The sequence below is a fragment of the Tamandua tetradactyla genome, chromosome 4 (assembly GCF_023851605.1).
Source record: "Tamandua tetradactyla isolate mTamTet1 chromosome 4, mTamTet1.pri, whole genome shotgun sequence".
In the NCBI taxonomy this organism is placed as follows: Eukaryota; Metazoa; Chordata; class Mammalia; order Pilosa; family Myrmecophagidae; genus Tamandua; species Tamandua tetradactyla.
The window spans coordinates 185,962,916-185,984,657 of NC_135330.1; the positions used below are offsets into that span (position 1 = coordinate 185,962,916).

The following is a 21,742-nucleotide window of genomic DNA, read 5'->3' on the forward strand; positions in this document are numbered from 1 at the left end:
AGTCGGTTAGACTAGGACTTTGACTCAAGATTTTATGCATTTTCGTCAAACGAGCATTGTTCTGCTTTCAGTGCTGAGCCAGTTATTGGTTCCAGATGAGTGTAGACATTCCCCCTTCTAGGAGATGTTTCACAGGTTTCTCTTGGGGCTGAAGTTCAACCAAAATATCATTCCACTCTCAATTCATGCTTTCCATTTCTGAACATTAAAAACATGAATGGATACGTGTTACCAGGCTGTAGAGACTGACTTCAAGTTGTTTTAATTTGTTTTAAAGAGATGATAAGGGTAACAGGATATATACAAGGAAATAATTACTTATAGCTTAGTGCTAACTATAATTTAAAATAGCACATTAATCTTGAATCCATAAATTTAAAAATTATGTTAGCAAAAAATCTAATATAAATTATTTTGGTCTGTCTAATAAATCATACCTAGAAATAATTTGGGTGAACAAGTACCTTCAAGTAACTGAGGATAATTAATGATGGATCTCTGTAGTGCTATCTTTAAAAATATTTTTGGCTGTAATTTCACAATTACTTTCATTCCTCATCTTGGTGAGTCTCGCCACTGGGTCCTGACATCTGAATGGCCTTAAGACATTCTGTGCCTTCACCAACTCTTTTTCCTTTCAATGACCTGAAAAGGCCTTGGCTGGGACTTTCTGTTTTTCAATCAGCATTCACCTAAGTGCTCCTGGGGCTGGGGAAACCATGGCAACGGCAGCTCTGGCCACGACGACGGGAAAGTGTTCCCAGGCTTGGGGAAGCTGCCCTCAGGTCCCCACAGGACAGGAGGCTACCCTGCCACCTCCCTTCCCAGCACCTCTCCCCTAAAGCAGGGAGATGAAGGATCCGTCTCCCAGACCCAATCAGTGCAGCAGACATTTACTGGCACTCACTATTGGAAGGGGCACGTTTGGGGCTGGGGAACCAAGTGAATGAGGCTGGCCTGCCTCTGTCAGAGCCCCGGCTGCAGAAGGAGAAGGGGAGAGCACAGGGAGCCCCAATCCCAACAGAGAACACGAGGAAAGGAGGCAGAATTTCAAAAGGAAGACCGTGAATGAGTCTGGAAGGATAGGCTGGAGGTAGAGGTGGGACATTTAGAATTTGCTGTTTACAGCTTTTGCTCTTGCACTGCATAATGTCAGGCAGAGGAGAGCGCCTGTACGATGCCCAGCAGTGAGAGTCAAGAAGCCCGTGTTCAGGAAACAGCAAGCACCTCGGGGAAGATAGGGTAGGGATGCATGGGGGAGCTCAGCGTAAAATAAGCTGGGGAGTAGCTTCCTATAGGGTGGAGCCCTCAGCTCTGCTTGGCGTGTCAAGGCTGTCTCTCACCTTCGCCCCGCTGCCTTATGTATCCATCCCCCTCCCTCTTGGCTAATGTCTAATCATCCTTTGAGATCCATGCACCTGAGGGGCGCCCCTGACACAAGCTCCGGTGAGTCCCTTGTACACTGTTATCACTTTTGCTGCAAGTGTACAAGGATTTAGAATTTGCTGTTTACAGCTTTTGCTCCTGCACTACACAATGTCAGTCAACTCTGTCCCCAGTGCCCAGGACAGGACGTGGCACCTGGTAGCATGTATTTGCTGAGTGAGTCAGGGTCCTGGTTTGAATCTATGTACCCCAGAAAATCCTATGTTCTTTTTTTTTAAGTGTGATTTTATTGAGCTATCTTCGCATACCATACAATCCTTCAAAAGTACATAATCAATGGTTCACAATATCATAGTTGTATATTAACACGATGATCTCAGTTTTAGAACATTTGCATCACTCCTGAAAAAGAAATAAAAAGAAAAAAGAAAACCCCCTTATATCCCATACCCCTTACCCTCATACTTACTGATCACTAGTATTGCAATCTACCCAATTTTCAGACTTATAATAGTTAGATTAAAGAAGACAGTAAAGTATCGACAGATATATATATATATATATATCAGTGGAACAAAGCAAAATGTTCAGAAGTAGATCCATACAAACACGGGCTAGTGACTTTTTTTTTTTCATTATAGTTATACAATCATTATGAAGGATCAGGGCTACTAGATTACAGTTCAACAACTTCAGGTATTTCCTTCTGGCTATTCTAAAACACTCGACTCTAAAAAGGAATATCTATATATGTGTCAGTAGTCACAGTCATTTGTTAACTCATAATTTCTCAGGTACACCTCCATCCTCTCATTTGATCTTTTTCTCAATCCTCAGGGATATCTGAGCAATAACCATTTTAACTTCTTCATGCTGGAAAGGGTGTCGACCCTCTGGGATAGAGGAGTGAACTTGGTCGTTGTTTGGGAGAGACTGGTACCTCTGCATTTCAAGATTTATTTGCTCTAAGATCAGTTGGAGGCCTTAAGTTTCTGAGAAAATAAACCTACTAAGAAAAACTTGTAGAGAGACTTAGATAGAGCTCAGGGCGCTCCTAGGGTTTTCAGGAATACTGTTGGTTGGGGCATGACATACTGTAGTAGCTTGAAATATCTGGCTAAAGCTTGCATAAGCATGATCTCCAGAATGACCTTTCAACTCTATTTGAAATTCTTAGCCACTGACACTTCATTTTTTTTTAATTTAATGCAATTTATTGATATATATTCACATACCATGTTGTCATGCAAAGTGTACAATCACTGGATCACAGTATTGTCATATAGTTGTGCGTTTATTACAATGGACTTTTTTTTGTGAAAACAAACATATAGACAAAAAAGCAATAAATTTCAAAGCACACCACAACAATTAGATGTAGAGCGGATTTCAGAGTTTGGTATGGGTTACAATTCCACAATTTTAGGTTTTTACTACTAGCTGCTCGAAGACACTGGAGACCAAAAGAAATATCAGTAGAATGATTCAGCAATCATTCTCATTCGTTAAACCCCATCTTCTCTGTATAACTCCATCATCCTTTGATCTTTCTCCCACTCTTTAGGAGTATTTGGGCTATACCCATTCTAGTTTTTTCATGTTGAAAGGGGCTGTGGATAACATGGGATGGAACAATCGATGTTCTGGAGAGGAGATTTCAGGACTTTTCTAGTCTAGGAGGTTGTAGGTTTCTGGAAAGTAATTATAGTGCATGGAGCCTTTGTAGAACCTCATATAAATCCCTAGGGGTTCTTTAGCGTTGGAAAGAATGGTTTTGGCAAACTATGACAGGGAGCAACGTCTAATTGAAGCTTGTGTAAGAGTAGCCTCCAGAGTAGCCTCTCCACTCTATTTGAACTCTCTCAAATAGACACTGACACCTTATTTGTTACACTTCTTTTCCCCCCCGGTGGTCAGGATGGCATTGTGGATCCCATGGTGCCAGGCCCTGGCTCATCCCTGGGAGTCATCTCCCACATCACCAAGGAGACTTCCACCCCTGGATGTCATGTCCCACATAGGGGAAAGAGTAATTATTTCACTTGCAGAGTTGGGCTTAAAGAGAGAGAGGCCACATCTGAGGAACAAACGAGGCCCTCTGGAAGTAACTCTTAGGCATGCCTATAGGTAGGCTGGGTTTCTCTGCTACATAAATAAGCTTCACAAGAGCAAGCCTCAGGATCAAGGGCTTGGCCTATTGATTTGGGTGTCCCTAATATGAAATTTTATTTCGTTCCATTTCTTTTCCCCCTTTTGGTCATTCTTAAGCCGATGATGCCAGGGCCAGTCTCATCCCTGGGAGTTATGTCTCATGTTGCCAGAGAGACCTACACCCTTGGGAGTCATGTCCTACATAGGGGGAAGGGTAGTGAGTTTATTTATAGAGTTAATTTAATCAATCCCTGTGGGTGCAGACCTGTTGTGGGTGGGACCTTTTGCTTAAGTTGTTTTCATAGAGATGTCACTCTGTCCATTCAAGGTGGGTCTTAATCCCCTTGCTAGAGTCCTTTATGAGAGGGTAAAAGGCAGAGCCATTTTGGAGAGAGCTCAGAGAAGCTAAGAGAAACGCTCAGAGACGTTTTGGAGAGAAGGACCAGCAGACGTCATCATGTGCCTTCCCATATGACAGAGGAATTCCAGATGCCATCAGCCTTCCTGAGGAAGGTATATTTCTCCTGTTGCCTTAGTTTGGACATTTTCAATGCCTTAGAACTGTAAATTTGCAACTCAATAAATCCCCTTTGTAAAAGCCAATCCATTTCTGGTATACTGCATTCCAGCAAACCTGAAACAGCCAGTGAGTGAGTCTCAGGAGCAGAATAATGTTTCAATGAAATAACTTTGGACATGGGTAGGGCTGAGTAAGTGCCAGAAAGTACTCGTGATGACACTGGGAGGAGGTAATGAGCCAGGTGGGGAGGGGATGCACTAGAGACCCATCGAGACACAAATCACCAATATCACTACAGACTTTGCACGTATCAAGAGGAAAATAAGGGAATATTATGAACCGCTTTACACACCTAAATTGAAATGAAATGGACCACTTCCTCGGAAAACACAAACTCCCACAACTCTCTAATATGAAATATATCACTTGAATAGCTCTTTATCTATTAAGGAATTTGTAATTAAAACTCTCCACAAAGAAATCTCAAGTCCCAAATGGTGTCACTGAATAACTACAAAAATGTTTAAACAATAATTAACATCAATTCCACAGATCTCTTCCGGAAAATAAAAGAGCAGGAAACATCTCACACTTCATTTTATGAAGCTAGTATTATCCTGATACTGAAATCAGACAATGATAGTATAGAAAAAGAGAAACTTACAGACCAATATTCCTGATGAATACAGATGCAAAAGTCCTTAGCTAAATATTAACAATTATATTAATCACTATATAAAAGGAATTAGACACATGACCGAATGGGATTTATTCCAGAGATGAAAGGCTAGTACAATACTTGAAATTCAATCAATATTGTCTACCATTTTAACAGGCTAAATAAGAAAAATTATGTGATCACGTCAATTAATGCAATGAAAGCATATAACAAAATTCAACACTCATTCATGATAAAGACTCTCAGAAAAATAGGAATAGAAAGGAACTTCCTCAGGTGCATAAAGACCATCTTCAAAAAATCCTATAGCTAGCATCATATTTAATGGTGAAAGACTAAAATGCTTTCCCCCTAAGGTCAGGACCAAGGCTTTACTCTTATCACTATTATTCAAAATAATGCTTGAAGTTCTCACCAGTACAATGAGGCAAGAAAATAAAATAAAAGGCATATATCCTGGAGAGGGAAAAAATAAAAAATAAAACTGTCCCTGTTTACAGATGACATGATGGTCTAGGTAAAAAATCCCTAGGACTCTATAAAAAAACTCCTAGATCTATTAATTGAGTGCAGCACGGTCATAGGATACAAGATAAGAATACAAAAATAAATTGTACTTCTGTATATTAGGAATAAACACATAGATGTCAATATTAAAAACAAAATACCATTTACAATTGTTAAAAAAAAAGAGACATAATTACGTGTAAATCTAGCAAAACATCGACAGGACTTGTATGCTGGAAACTATTGTTATGTTGAAAGAAATCAAAGAAGACAAATAAATAGAGAGACATAATATGTTCATGGATTGGAAGATTCAACATAGTAAAGATATCAGTTCTCTTCAAATTGATACAAAAGCTATAATGCAATTTCTATCACAACTCCAGGACGAATTTTATAGACATAAACAAGATTGTTCTAAAATTTATACGGAGAGGAAGAGGAACTAGAATGGCAAAAACAATTTTGAAAAAAGGAGAAGAAATAAGAACCTACTTCTTAACCCCACAAAAGATAGGCTAAGCCTACTTAAAATCAGGCCTAAGAGTCACCCCCAAGAGAAGCTCTTTTGTTACTCAGATGTTGCCTCTCTCTCTCAGCCAACACAACAAGCAAACTCACCGCCCTCCCCCTCTCTACGTGGGACATGACTCGCAGGGTTGTGGACCTTCCTGGCAATGTGGGACAGAAATCCTAGAATGAGCTGAGACTCAGCATCAAGGGATTGAGAAAACCTTCTCGACCAAAAGGGGAAGAGCGAAATGAGACAAAATAAAGTGTCAATGGATGAGAGATTCCAAACAGAGTTGAAAGGTTATCCTGGAGGTTATTCCTATGCATTAAATAGATATCACCTTTTTAGTTAAGGTGTAATGAAGAGGCTGGAGGGAACAGCCTGAAAATGTAGAGCTGTGTTCCAGTAGCTACGTTTCTTGAAGATAATTGTATAATGATATAGCTTTAGCAATGTGACTGTGTGATTGTGAAAACCTTGTGTCTGATGCTCCTTTTATCTACCTCATCGACAGACGAGTAAAACATATGGATTAAAAACAAATAAATAATAGGGGGAACAAATGAAAAATAAATTTAATAGATTGAAATGCTAGTGATCAATGAAAGGGAGAGGAAGGGTATGGCATGTTTGAATTTTTTTCTGTTTTCTTTTTCTGAATTGATACAAATGTTCTAAGAAACGATCATGATGATGAATATACAACTATGTGATGATATTGTGAATTACTCATTATATATGTAGAATGGAATGATCATATGGTAAGAATGTTTGTGTTTGTTATGTTTAAAAATTTTTTTTTAATTAATAATAATAAGAGAAGAATCTACTTGATTTCAAGACTTACTATATACCTACAGTAACCAAGACTGCATGATATTAGTAGAGGGATAGACAATTCAATTAGTGGGACAGAACAGAAAACTCAGAAGTAGTTCCACATAAGTGTGCCCAAGTGATATTTGACAAAGGTGCAAAAACAATTCAAAGAAGGAAAGATAGCCTTTTCAACAAATGGTGCTGAGCAACTGACATCTATAGACAAAAAAAAAAAAAAAAAGAACCTCCACATAAATCTCTCACACTTTATAAATGAACTCACGATGAATCACAGACATAAATAGAAAATGTAAAACTATAAAACGTAAATAGAAAATACAAAACTATAAAAGTAGTAGAAAAAATAGGAGAAAATCTTTAGGATCTAGAACTAGGAAAAGAGTTCTCAAATCTGACACCAAAACCACAAAAGGAAAAATTCATAAGTTGGATTTCATCAAAATTAAAACCTTTTACTCTGCAAAAGATGCTGTGACAAGGATGAAAAAGTCAAGCTATGGAGTGGGAAAAGAAATTTGCAAACCACGTATCTTACAAAAGACTAGTATCTAGAATATGTAAAGAATTCTCAATAATCTAGTTAGGAAATGGGAAGAAGAAATGAAGAGACACTTCAGAAAAGAAGATATATAGATAGCAAATAAGCACATGAAAAGATGTTCAACAACATAGACAACCAGGGAAATGAAAATTAAACTATAATGAGATGTCACTACACACCTATCAGAATGGCTAACATTAAAAAGCAGAGATGAGGATGCTAATAAATGCTGGTGAGGATGGGAAGAAACGGGATCACTCATACATTGCTGGTGGCAATGTAAAATGGTAGAGCCGCTCTGGAAAACAGCTTGCCAGTTTCATTACAAACCAAATACGCAACTATGTTAGGACCTAGCAATTGTATCCTGGACATTTATCCCAGAGAAATGAAAACGTACATTGAAATAAAAACCTGTACATGGATGTTCATAGCAGCTTTATGTTGCAGTCTTTCAGAAACCCCTGTGAAATAAAAAACACAGACGTGGACACTTCCTGCGGAATGAGTCACACAGACACACACAGAAGACAGACAAGATGACTGCCCCAAAGAGCCCCAGCTGCTTTATTTTATATCATTTCTCATAGCTCTTTTGCTGACCAAGCCTGTTTTTTCAGTATATTACTCCCTTGTTCTCTTGTTACTTTCAATCTAGCCTCCCGGATATCTGGGTAGCAAAAAGGGAACATTCCATACTTCGTGTGTGAAAGTAGGAACAAAACAAGTCTGTTTGCAGACCATGTTCTTTCCCTTCGTCCCCAGATAAGGCTCACAGCTGGGAGCTCGCTGTTTGCAGACCTCCTCAGGGCCACTTTGAAGCCAGTCACTCCCAATAGATTCCGCAGGTTTTCTGTTAATCCTTTGGCTCCTACAGCTTTATTTGGATAAGCTCCAAACTGGAAACAGCCTAGATGCCTTTCAACCTGTAAATGGTCAAATGGTAGCACATCTGCAACATGGAAACACTGCTCAGTAAGGAATGATACACTCAGCAACCTGGATGGACATCCAGAGAATTATGGTGAGTGAAGAAAGCCAATTTGTTATATAACATTCCTGAAATGACAAAATTATAGAAACAGAGAACAAGTTAATGGTTGCCGTGGGTTGAGGAGAGCGCGAGTGGCAAGAGGGAAAGTGGGTGTGGCTATAAAAGGGCAATTTAGGGATCCTTGTGGTGATGGAAATGTCTGTCCCAATATCGACATAATATAGTCAATATCCTGGTTGTGATATTGCACTTTAGTTTACAATATATAATTGGGAGAAACCGGGTATAGAGTACATAGGATTTCTCTGAATTGTTTTCTTCCCCTGCATGTGAATCTAGAATTATCTCAAAATAGAAAGTTTAATTTAAAAAGCACCATTTATAGGACAATTTGGGAAATTATGAACACTGAATTTTAGTGTGACAGTGGATTTTGTAGCTGTAAAAGATTAGTCCTTACTTTTCTTCTTAAACTTTTTATTTTGAAATAATTTCACATTTACAGGGCAGTTGTAAAAATAATGCAAAACCCATACAGAGAACTCCAACATACCTCGCTCCCTGGATACCCACATCCACCAATTTTTTGTCATTTTTTTGATCCAGTTTTTAAATTTGTGTCTTTTATTTTAGTTACACATATATTATAATTCCAAAATATATTATTATTTTTGTGTGAACAACCTAATTTTTTGTTGTGAAATATAACATATATACAAAAAACCCAATAAATTTCAAAGTACATTCTAACAAGTAGTTACAGAACAGATTTCAGAGTTTGGCATGGGTTACTGCGGTTTGGGCCAACCACTAAGCTATCGGGGACCCTCTACTCCTCAGCTTCTCACTGCTTGCTAGACGACACTGCCGCACGCAGAAAAGGGGCTCGAGCTGGGGGTCTGGGTCCAAGGGGCGCGCGCAGGAGACCTCGCTGCGGGTCTAAAGGACTGGAGGCCGAGTCAATTAAGGCATGAAGCGAGGTAGCTTTATTGTTGGTAGACGCTTATGCCAGGGCCGCCAGAAGCTAAAGACCACGAGGCTTGACGAGCCCTGGATTATATACAGTTTGAGGAGAGGCGGAGTTAGGGCGTGGCCTCCAGGGGAGGGTAGCCAATCACACAGGGAGGACGGATGAGTGACTGTGACCATAGAGATGCTGTTCCTGAGTGTACCCGTAGCAGAGGATGTTGGGTAGGTGGAGGACTAAGGAGAAGGCCAATAGGGTTAGAGAGACAAGGCTGCATCATCACTAGTCGCTGGTGAGGCTTGTAATTCAGAGGCTTAGAAGAACCTGACGTGCCAAAATGGCGAGGGAGGGAGAGAAAGAGACTAAGCCACCAGGCCAAGAATAAAATTATGCCACAGGTTACAGTTCCACAATTTTAGTTTTTTTCCTTCTAGCTGCTCCAAGACACTAGAGACTAAAAGAAATATCAATATAATGATTCAGGAGTTACAGTCATTTGTTAAATCCTATCTTCTCTTCCTTTGCTCCTTCTCCCAATCTTTGGTCTATGCCCATTCTAACTTTTCATGTTGGAAAGGGTTGTTGATAAATGGGATAGGGGGATGGGACTAGTTAATGTTCTGGAGAGGCTGGCCCCCCTGGGTTTCAGGACTTAACTGGCCTAGGAACCCGTCTGGAGGTTATAGGTTTCTGGAAAGTAACCATAGTGCATGGAACTTTTGTAGAATCTCAGATAGAGCCATAGGTGTTCTTTAGAGTTGGCAGGAATGGTTTTCCTTAGAGTTTGGCAAATCATGGTAAGTAGCAATATCTTGCTGAAGCTTGTGTTAAGATAGCCTCCAGAGTAGCCTCTCTACTCTATTTGAACTCTCTCAGCCCCTGATACTTTATTTTGTTACACTTCTTTTCCCCCATTTGGTCAGGCAGGTGTTATTAATCCCATGGTGCCAGGGCCAGGCTTGTTCCTGAGATTCATATCCCATGTTTCCAGGGAGACTTTCACCCCTGGCAGATGCACCAATTTTAACATTTTGCCATATTAACTATTAAATAGATAGGTATCTCTATCTATCTATCTACCCACCCATCCATCTGTCTGTCTGTCTATGCTGGCTTAAAAGTGTTGTGTATACAGAACACCCGTGTTCTTTTAAAATTCATTCTATATTATTGGGTGAGATCCTTTTTATTAAGCTGTTTTCATAGACATGTGACCCACCCAGTTGTGGGTGGGACATTTTGATTAGGTGGTTTCCGTGGAGATGTGTCTCCACCCATTCAAGGTGGGTTGCTTACTGGAGTCCTTTAAGAGGGAACCATTTTGGAAAAAGTTTCAGGTCCGACAGAGCTGACAGAAGTGACAGAACCATCACAAGACCCAGCATTTGGCAATGCAGAAAGTAAATGCCCCTGGGGAAGCTGTTTGACAGCAGAAGCCGAAGAGCCCAGCAGATGCCAGCCACATGCCTTCCCGGCTGACAGAGGGGTTCTGGACCCACTGGTCTTACTTGAGTCAAGGCATCTGTCTCTGGATGCCTTAGTTCGGACATTTTCACAGCCTTAGGACTGTAAACTTGCAACTTGATAAATTCCCTCTATAAAAGCCAACCCATTTCTGGCATATTGCATTTTGGCAGCTTTAGCAAACCAGTACCCTGTCTGTCTGTCTGTCTGTCTGTCTATCTATTTATCTATCTACATCTATCTATTATTCATCAATCCATCTATCGGTCTGTCTATCTACTTTCCAATGTTTGAGAGTAGGTTGTATCCACTATGCTCCATGAACACATAATACTTCCACGTATATTTCCTAAGAACAAAGATTTTAACTTTTTGGTTTGTTTTGGTTTGTTAAAGCTGCCAGAAATGCAATATACCAGAAATGGGTTGGCTTTTAGAAAGGGGATTTATTAAGTCACAAGTCTAGAGTTCTAAGGCCATAAAAATGTCCAAACTATGGCGTCCAAAGAAAGATACCTTGATTCAAGAAAGGGCCAATGACATTTGGGGTTTCTCTGTCAGCTGGGAAAGCACATGCTAGCTTTCTCTCCTGGTTTCTCATTTCAAAAGACATCCCTGGGGGCCATTTTCTTTCTCCATCTCCAAACGTCTCTCTCATCTCTGAAGCTTTTTCCAAAATGGTTCCCTCTTCAAGGACCCCAGTAAGCTACTACCTTGAATGGGTGGAGACACACCTCCATGGGAACCACAAACCCAACAATATTGAATGAGGATTAAAGAACATGGCTTTTCTGGGGTACACAATAGTTTCAAACCGGCACACTTAGGGAACCACCTTAAGTACAGTTATCAAGTTGAAGAACTCTAGCACTGATACAAATATTTCAGTCTATATTCCAATTTTTTTCATACGTCCCAATAATGCCCTTTTGAGGCTTTTCTTCTTCATTATTAGAACCAGTCCAAGATCATGTATGACATTAATTGTCATTGTTACTTTAGTTGCTCTCTTTTTTCAGTTGTGGTAATATGGAATTATGAAGACTGATGGGATATTTTAGTGTGATGATAGAATTATGGTTTTGTTTAAAAAGTGTGGTCTTTGGTTTTTATAGATTGGTACTACAACATTTATGGAGGAAATGATGTGATGTCTTGGATTTACTCTGGACTCTGGAGAAAATGAGTTACTTTTTGTTATTCTGGAAAGGGGTTCTGAAAGAGATCTTTATGAATCAGCACCACATTAAGCCCCATCTGGATCATTCTTCATTAGGTCTTTCCCATACACAGCATAGCATGCTAAATACTTCCCTTTCTGTAAAGACTGTATTAGTGTGCATATCATCATGCAGAAGAGTGACATGCCTGTGACTGATTCATCAATACCCATACTGAAATCCTGTGTGCTCACTTTGGAAATCCCTGGGAAGAGAGGTTTCCCCATGAATGGTTGTGGAGTTGTGGCTACTTCTCTAGGTTACAATGGTCTGCAGGATCCAGGTAATGAGACCTTGGGGACAGGCTTTGTCTGAGAGCTACTTCCCCAACCTCCTCTCTATTAAGACTGGATGACCCAGAGGACATTTACTCAGTGTCCCACAAGCAGCCAGTCTCTCTAGGATCTAGGGGATAGCTAGAGTTGGCTTTGCTTACTTGTTAAGCAAATGCCAGATTCCTCAGCAACTCTACCCACCAGCAGAAACCCGTCGCTCCCCCTACAAGGGTGACCCAACCAATTCATCCTACCATGAGGAGAGGGAGGGTGGTCCACAGGTACTTTGATGATAGATTGCACAGAACTTCATAATGCATATTAAGGCTTAAGCAATGGATTATCTTTATTGAGGCAATCACAGTCATGATTCAGTTTTTCACAATGATTGACAAATAGGCTAGTTTAAAAAAGCATTCCATTTCCATATAGCTACAACAACATTCAGAAAGCAGTAAGAATATATTGTGCAATGAATACTTTCCATCTTAAGAGTATCATGATCATTCATGAATGTGTCAATAGGCAATGCTCAAATAATATTTACAAGGTTGACCTTTTGTAAGTACAAAATTTAGATAGTTGGCATCATTCCAAAACTAATGTTCTATGTTTTTCCAGGTAAGAAAGAACAGTCATTATAAAAATACTTTATATAAATTCCCAGTCATAACTAAAACATTCAATTCTATAAAAATATCTATTACTAATAAAAGTATCATTTTCTAGATAAAATGTTCTTTATCAACAACAGCTATGTATTTAAATTTTCTAAATGTATCTACTATGTCAGAGAGTCCACTTAAACATGTTAAAATGACTTTAAGGCAGAGTTGTCTATCAATCTTTTCGTTTTCAGAGATTGACCACATGTCTGATCTTATTGTATATTAATGGCACAGTTATTCTACAAAAAGTTATCTCAGACTCTATTAAGAAAGTCATTTATAAACAGAAACTCTTCAGCCTAGAGAAGGAATTTTTAAGTTGGCATTGCGTTCAGGAGAAGACAATCGTTTTGTTGTGAATCAACCACATTTTACTTTGAAGTGTTTAGCTTGGAAAACCTGTGATTGCATTTTGACCACTATCTGAAATCAGCTCATTCATTTCATTTTGCTTACTTTCTTTTATGGCATGGTTGGGGTGATTATTTTCCATCTCTGCCCTTTTTGATCTCTTAAAACAAACTTTCAGCAGGAGGTAACACAATTCAGCCACATTAAGCAGCATGCAAATCGCAGATGCCGAAATCATAAAAACGGTAAACACAGTTTTCTCTGTCGGTCTAGAAATAAAACAGTCGACAAGATTGGGGCAAGGGTCGAGCCCACATTTCAATACCCAGGGCAGATGGTACCCGTTGTAGAGGAAGTAGAATGCATACATAAAGCAGGCTTCAAAGATGATCCTGAAAAAGATGCTGCTGGTGTACGTCCACCACAGGGACCCCACGATCCGAACCTTTTGCTTTTTAATGCCTTCGATGTCTTTGAATTCGCTACTCTTCTCTCCTCGCCTGAACTTGCGTTCGGTCTTGTGTCTGTAGTAGGTGACGTGCATTCCTACCAGCATCGCTGGCGTGGAGACCAGGATGAGCTGCAGCGCCCACAGCCGGATGTGGGACACGGGGAAAAAGTGGTCGTAACACACATTTTTGCACCCCGGTTGCAGAGTGTTGCAGACAAAATCAGCCTGTTCGTCGCCCCACACTTCCTGTGCGGCCACCACGAGGATCATGACCCGGAAGAGAAAGATGACCGTGATCCACACCTTGCCGATGCTGGTGGAGTGTCTGTTGGCGCTCCCGAGGAAGGTGTGCAGGGTGTCCCAGTCCATGGCGCCGGCTCGGTCCTGAAGAGACAAAAACGAACCAAGGTCAATCGAGATGAGGGTCCTTCGAATTTTAGGATGCGGGATAGTAACAGGACAGACGGAAACAAATTTCTCTTAAACAAAGAGATTTCATCATTCCAACCCGCCAACCTGCTAGTAGGAGGTTTTCTGATAAGGACTCTTTCCACTTTAAAAACATTCTAGTGTTTCTGACTCGTTATAACTGTGGGGGATTTATTATTTTATTATTTTATTTTGGGTGCATGGGGTGGGAATCGAACCCCAGTCCCCTGCCTGGCTGGTGAGCATTTCATCGCTCAGCCATCCATTTCGTTTTAGATCCACCAAATTCTGATTACATATTAGGATGCCCCTTGATGTTAAAATGGAGAAACACAGGCAATCAAATTCATTTCTAAATTCCCTTCTAATGGCTTTCTAAATACATATTACATCAGTCTGGTTTTGTCCAAGGGATCACAAAGCTTCCACAGCAGATTTTAGTCATTAAAGGTTTATCCAAGGGGGAAAAAAAATTCATTGGAATGATATAATCTGGTTTGCCCAGCAGACTAAGAAAGCAGAAAAGAGATCAAGTATGTATTAGTTTACTTTGTACAATATATTTATAGTCAATTCTAGCTTGAATAACATCATCTGCTGCAATCATGTGCCATTAGGAAACCTAATATTGTAAAGTACTGAAAGGGCCGCTTCCAAGAGAGAATCACAAGCTTTTATAAAAATTGCTCACTTGTCCTTAAAATGAAACAGGGGCCAGCGCTTGTTTTATATCACCAGCCGGGAACAATTCCCATGGAGACTCCCAAGGAAAAGGAGAGCCGGTTGCAACGGGACCAGGCCCAGGAGAGCCCAGCCTCCAAGCTGTCAGGCTGATTTAACATCCCAAGAGAAAGGACTTTATCTCTATGGAAAGTTCTGCTACAATTCTTGTCCTGCATTGCCACAGAAGACTAAAGAATTGGGCAGCATTCTTCTTAGGGGGAAAAGAAAAAGCTAAACCAGGGACTCTGAGAATCTGTTGAAAATGAAACACCCTTCCCTTAGAAAAATGCACTCACACTGTGTTAGGGGATGAGGGAGCCACCAAGTCCTTCTGGCGACACAGTCCTAGAAAAGCTCTGCTGTACTGAAGGCATGGTGACACAGTCTGAGAGAAACTCTGCTCTCCCTGAAGGCACGAGGAGCACATTCTCATCCTTCTCTTTTTCAGACCAAGCCCTGTAGCTTCTGCATGTTCACAGAGCTGCCCCCCGCTTCGCGTCAGTTGCTCTTCCCAACAGTTGGTTAAATGTGGGTAACATTGCCTCTTTAAGGAGAGAAGCAGTATGTCTTACAGACTTAGGAAGTCAGCCAGGCCTCCCTTTAAGAAAGAGGCAGCCTCCCATTTTAGTTGGCTCTCTTAGAAATTCAGTTTTGCCCTCTGTTTGGCTTTTAGACACCATATTTTTCTTAGACAAAAGGAGCAATCACCACCAGGTCTCTCATGGCTGGGTGCTGACTCCTCCATTGTCTGAACTAAGGGGTGCACAAGTACAGTAATAGGTAGAAATGTCCACATGTCAAGTTCAAAGAGTTTCTCTCTTTGCTTTTTTTATGGGAAAACGCCTCCCTTTCACCACAATGCCAGAGGCAACTGAATAAAAGCCCTGCAACCTTCCTACAGCAATTGTTGAGCATCTAATACATACAGATGTTGGCTATTTCAACTGCCTGGAGTAGGTTCTCAGAAGAGTTGCTGAATGAATTATTGCAGCCTTTGTGGCCTATTGGCCCATTCCAACTCCACTGCCCAGAAAAAAGTAAAGGACTTAAACATGCTTAGAGTCTTCAATGTGAATACCATGGAATAGGAAGTTTGTACACAGGGCTTAATAAGAACATATAGATTTTTAAGTCCAAACTAAAATTGAGCTAAAAACTCACACTGGAAACACTCAAATTATGGTTTAACTTTAGGCCTAGACTTTATGAATGTATATTAATTTTTTTTTTTTTTGCATGGGCAGGCACCGGGAATCGAACCTGGGTCTCTGGCATGGCAGGCGAGAATTCTGCTACTGAGCCACCAGTGCACCACTCATATTAATTTTTTAAGTTGGCAAGAAAAGCAAGGAAGAATTCTACAGCCAAAGATTTGAGAAGGGAAGCTCAAGAGGGATGACGGATTCTTAAAGGCATGTGTTGATACAGTTATGAGAGATTCAAATAAGGAAGAGTAGGATTTATGGAACCCCCAATGAGCTCCTTTTAAGAGACAAAAAGATGGAAGATGAGCAAGAAAACCACACACAAATGCAGTAGAGTGGCCTATACATGTAAAAACCACGTCAGGATGTGTAAACCCTAAATGAGTTGAACCTTAAAAAAAAAAGGAAAATAAAATGTAAAAGTGGGGGGTGGGGTAGATATGAAAAAGAAAGAAAAATAAGCTACGTGAGCCAAAAGAAGAAAAAAGGGACCGGCCCAATGCTTGCAGCAGATGATTAAAGGCAGAAATTCTTAATTTACACCCCTTACTTTCTCAAAGAAAATAATCTCCCATTATTTCTAAAAATATGGTCGGAGAGAGCTGTGGCGCTAGCACTAGCCGCTGTAGAAGATCTCGGGTCTCCTTGCTCAGAAGTATTTGGTCTTAAAATACTGCAATATTTGCAAACAGGATCAGAATTTTATTTTTCGGAATGAGACAGGGGCCCGAAACCTGGAGAAGAACAAACAGGCTGATCTCTAAAGTAAGAGCAAGTTTATATATACATTTTCTCAAATCCTGCCAAGTCCATAGAATTTAAACTCCCCTGGCAGGTAAGAATGCCTTTCTCTTTCTGTGGGGTGCTTTCTATTCTCCCCATCGCCCTAAGTGCCCTTCATTCGATAAATCTGAACAATATTTCCTAACAGGGGAAGCTTCTCTTTCAACATCTTTTATCTGGTCCACAGGTCCCTGAGGGTCCTGCCAGTGGGGCCGGGCTATCTGTCCTGCAAATAATTCCCTGGGGACTCAAAGCCAGAAGGGAGAACTCACCTCACCACTGTAATAGGGTCGGGGCACTCCAGCTGCTTGGGGTACTATAAAGTTCTTGCCACATTGCCCCATCACTGGAGAGGCCTGGCTGCCCCAGGAACTCATCTCCTCAAGGGATGAGCTGGAGGTGAGCAACGGTCAAAAAGATTGAGCGGGGTTTAAAGGGAAGGAACATAAAGCGGACCCCGGAATCCACTCGCTCCTCCCGCCTGGTCGGTGGGGTACGGCCCTGCGCTCACCAGCTGCCCACCCCAAGCTGGCTGATGCAGAATCGCAGCGGGAACTGCCGCCCGGGGGGGCAGGAGAGATGCGAGGATCCAAGTCCCCAAGTTTCCCTTTTAAACACATTTCAGCCCTGAGGGCACCCTTTCATGAACATTTTGACTACAAGAAGATCAAAGGCCAATGACTGTTTGTGAAATTTTCTCTCACTTGAAATTCCTCTCCAAAATCACTGCCCCCATTTGAGCACTTTGCAATTTTTCATAAACAAAATACCTCTTTCTTTTTATGCTTTTGAGAGGCCTGCAGCCAATGGGAGGGTCTCTTTCAATAAAAATAAATTATTAACGTCTTTTCTTTTTAAACAAGGGAGGTTGATTTTAATTGGCACCTTTCTGGCTTTCTTGTCAGGAAGGACCACATGTGCTTAGCTACCATAGTAGTCAACTTATAAGGATGTGGTCACATTTGACCTTTATCTTCAAATAAAGATGAATTGTATTTGGTTTCATGGCATATTTAATCACTGAAAATAACTCCAGGCCACATTCTTGATACTAAAGCCATAGTTCTAAATATTTAACACTAAAAATAAATAAATCATTGCCCTTACTACTGATAATACACACATTCTGCCGCAATTAAAATTCAAGTAATTTAGATCTATTAGTATTCTACTATAGTAATGTAACTTCTCGGTTGTTGTAAAAATTCTGGTTTAAGAATTTATTCATGACTTGTTTGATTAACAATACCTTTGTAGTTTCACTGATGACAGAAACAAAGACTAGCCCTAAAAATTACCGTGTTAACCCTCAGCATAGACAAGAGGTAGAAAGTATCTTTCTCTTTCTAGAGAGTTTTATTTCCCTTGAATGACCCCTTCAAAGTCATTCAGTGGATTTTTTTCTTCTTTTAAACCTTTTATTTTGAAATAATTTCAAACTTACAGGGACAGTTGCCAAAATAATACAATCCCCACGCAGAGAACTCTAACATACCCCCAGTCCCCCAGTGACCACTTTGCCACATTTGCCCATCATTTGGTCTGAATGTCCATCCATCCACCCGCCCACCTGCCTATTTATCTATCTATCCATCTATCATCTATCTGTCTGTCTCATTCACTGAATATTTGATAGATCTGAGAACAGAACACACTCTTCATAATTTCCAGGTTAGCTCTGGCTCTGGGTATTTGAATGTAGATAAAAGTAAACAAGATCAAAGCAAAACTAGCAAAGCTAAGCCTTGCTCTCAAGGTCTCACAGTATTTTAAGCACAGAGAAGAATCAGGATCAAGTCCCTGCTTCCAGGGTTTCAGGCTTTCTTCTTCTCTCCCCTGTACTACCTAGAAGCCAGTGGAGCAAAATCATGGCACTGACTATAAGTCTGTGCGGTTTCTGATGTCAGAGGGCATGTCACCTGTTGAGAAAAAAAAATAGTACTGTTGGCCATGCACCTTTAATTCCTGCTCTGTTTATCATGTGAATTTCTTGGGTAGCTTTTCTTCATCCTTCCAGAACTGTTCTGGATACTGTTAGTTTTCTGATGCGCCACTCTCCTGATACATTAAAAATAAAGGTGCTCTTTGGTGTAGATTCCTTTTCCTATCAGTATGATAATAAAACAACTCAATCTCAAACCCATTCCCTGAGCATTAAAAAAAAGGGAGGAGATAATTTGAGAAACCAGTAAAATATTCTTGACCCCAAAATCAGCAGTTTGAAAAGTCTCCAACTCTCTCCCCATTCCAGAAGAATCTATATTTTATGTCTCCAGAAATCTCGAGTCATCCAAAGGACAACTCGATTGAGTCATTTTAAATTTAATGACTCAAAACTTCAGCAACTAGCCTTTCAAAGGATAACAATAGATTTAGAATTCATAGCCTTTCAAAATTAACTCAAAATTAAAAGGGAAAAAAATTTCTATCAAGTCTAAATATAAAAATGGACAGTCCATACATTTCATATGTTCCTTACTTCATTTAAGAATTCAAAGAAAAAAAATTTCCATTACATTCAACTTCCCTTCTCTGGATCTCGTTAGCAGTCTCTGCTCATTCAAGCAAATCTGTGTCCTTTCCAAACATTTAAGTATAACTAGAATTAAATGACCTTGAGAATAAAAATGAAAAGGCTCTCTGTGGGTCCAGTTCCATTCTCATAGAACAAGCAAATAAAAAGGAAATCGAACATACAGTAAAGAAGCCACTGGAAGGGTTATGCCTTCATGGATCAAGAAGCCTGGGTTGAAAATAATTTTCCCATGATGTTACTCTATTTAACATTTTAACTAATGTAGAAGGTAAAAATCAGCTTGTTCTTTTCCCATAATTTTATTCTACTTAACATTTAACCAAAGGAGACGGCCCATTTATAGCCTCTGGAATATTGAATAAAAACTGCATGGTGAGGATTTATTGGCAAGTTAGAATTTTTCTTTCACCCTACCGAAATTGTTTAGTTAAAGCTCCATGTAGTTCTTTTCCTTCTTAAACTCTCTAGCTAATAGTTCAAAAGAGAAAAATTAAAAAAAAAAAAAAAAAAAAAAAAGGACAGAGAGAGAGAGAGAGAGAGAGAGAGAGAGAGAGAGAGAGAGAGAGAGAGAGAGAGAGAGAGAGAAAATGAAGTCACCATTACCTGGATCAGATTTTTTTTTTTTTTAAATCAGTGATGCAGTTGGACCGAATAACGTCTTCCCGATTCTAATCTGGCGGGAGCCTCTCACAACCGGCCACCCTAGGTCACAAGCTGCAGTGTGGACGGTCTCTGTTCATCACCCCCTCCTCCCCGCCTTGGCAGGGTTCAAGCCACACCCCCAGAAGCTCTGCCGGATGCAAACAGAGCGCTCCCCGTTTGAGCAGCATCCTGCAATTCTAAGGAAACTGCACTGGAACAGGATAGGACATGTTCTCTTAAATACTGGACAAATTCTACTAGAACTGGGGCAAGAGAAAGTCTAGTGCAGGAAAGCAGCAAAGGTGCGTCGTTAAATTCAATCAGGCGCCAACGTGACAGCTGGGGGACACTGACAGGGACGGCGCAGCCCCTCGCCCTTGCTCAGGCCTCAGGAGCTGGCGCCGGCCACACTCAGCCCCAGCCCCTTCCAGCCCTGCAGGAACGGAGGCCGGGCAGGCAGCACAACTCAGGATGCTGGGGGACACCTGTGACTGGTCCCCTTCACCTTTTAGCTTAGATGCGTCACCAACTACACTTAATTACTGCTGTCCACACCGCGATCGTCGGCGTTTCCCGAGTCGCACATGTTTACACCCGCAGGCGTGCGGGCTGCTTTTAGCCGGGACCGGCACAGTCCAGACTGCTGCTGTACTGAACTTCCATCCCCAAATCCAAGCGACACCAGGAGGTGACGCAGAAAAGCCCAAGAAAATCCGAAGTGCAACAAAGCAAGCGGGGGGGGAGGGCGGGGGGGGAGGAGAGCGCAGGCCTCACACGAGGCTGCACGTTTATAAAACCTGCTGTGCCGGCCAAGAGGAGCCGTCTGGGTCAAAGGCAAAGCAGCCACCCTTTCCCCCGAGTCTGCGGCGGGAGTGGGGGTGTGGGCAGGGGGTGGGCGGAGGGGTGAGCAACCCCCTGCTTCACCTGCCACGGCTCGCCCGGGGTCGCCGGAGCCTCGGAGGATGCGGATCCAAGGCGGAGAAGGCCGCCCGGTACCCACGTCCAGACCCGCCCCTCAAGGCTGCCCCGCGTCCCCGACGCTCAGGGAATATTCCCGCGGGCTCGGCTCGCCCGCGCCTCTAGTGGCCCCCACCCCCACCCCGGAAGGAGGCTGGGGTCGGGGACCCCGCCAGGGCCGCGCGAGGGCAGCCCCCCCGCGCGCCAAGGTGCTTGATCTCCGCCGGGAGCCCCCCGCGCCTGGCTCGGAGCCGGGTTTGGCGCCGCAGCCCCGCTTACCTGGCGCGCGGCGGGCGGGCGTCACGCTCAGCTCCCGGGCCTGGGGCCGCGCGCGGGCTCTGCGGCGCGCCTGGAGTCGGAGTCCGGCTTCCCGCCCGGCTCCCGGTGAGGCCCGCGCTCCCACCTGCGGCTCCTTTTAACCGCGCCCCCACCCCGCCTCTCCCTGACTCGGCTCGCGCGGGCCGCTCGGGCCAGGGCGCACCTCTGCCAACGCCGCAGAGCTCGGCCCCCCGCGCGCGAGGCGCGGGGCGCGGGGCGCGGGGCGTCGGCGTGCGGGGGAGGGGCTGGGAGGTCTGGGGGGGCGTTGGGAGGGGTCCGCGTGATGGGATGGGGGGCGGGTTAGGGGTTCGCTGTGGGAGGCCACTGGAAGCTGAGGGGCAGGGTCCGTGGGTCCGTGGGGGTCGCGCAGGGAGGGGCCGAGGCTGAGTGCGCGGGGCCCCAGGGCGGGGTGGAGGCACGTGGGGTCGCCGGGAGAGCGGGCACGAGCTCAGGGTCAGCGGGCAGTTTGGGGTGCTCGCTGCCGTGCTCGTGGCCCACGGGTGCAGAGTCGCAGGAGCGAGTGGCTGAGACCTGGGACGCCCGTTGTGGCCCCTGAGGGAGAGGGCTTAGTCCCAGGGTCTACCCCGGCCCTAGCGAGGTCCTAGAGTTGCTTCTGGGGGG

General features: G+C 42.6%; 1 protein-coding gene and 1 long non-coding RNA gene across 3 annotated transcripts; one reads left to right on the forward strand and one right to left on the reverse strand.

Annotated features, from left to right (window-relative positions):
• The first annotated feature begins 7,947 nt into the window (after window positions 1-7,947).
• LOC143681618 (uncharacterized) lies at window positions 7,948-17,793 on the forward strand. Its single transcript, XR_013174754.1, has 3 exons — window positions 7,948-8,162; window positions 13,733-13,874; window positions 15,925-17,793. It is a non-coding gene; the product is annotated as an uncharacterized LOC143681618 (long non-coding RNA).
• On the reverse strand, window positions 12,381-21,165 carry GJB6 (gap junction protein beta 6). Of its 2 annotated transcripts, none has more exons than XM_077158800.1 (2): window positions 21,083-21,165; window positions 12,381-13,912 (listed from the first exon to the last, which is right to left on the reverse strand). In XM_077158800.1, the coding sequence occupies exon 2, from the start codon at window positions 13,895-13,897 to the stop codon at window positions 13,112-13,114; it is 786 nt and encodes a 261-aa protein (XP_077014915.1). In that variant the 5' UTR covers window positions 13,898-13,912; window positions 21,083-21,165; the 3' UTR covers window positions 12,381-13,111. The 2 variants fall into 2 exon arrangements, with proteins under 2 accessions (XP_077014915.1, XP_077014916.1); XM_077158801.1 differs by lacking the exon at window positions 21,083-21,165 and adding an exon at window positions 19,808-19,933.
• Between the last annotated feature and the right edge of the window lie 577 nt (window positions 21,166-21,742).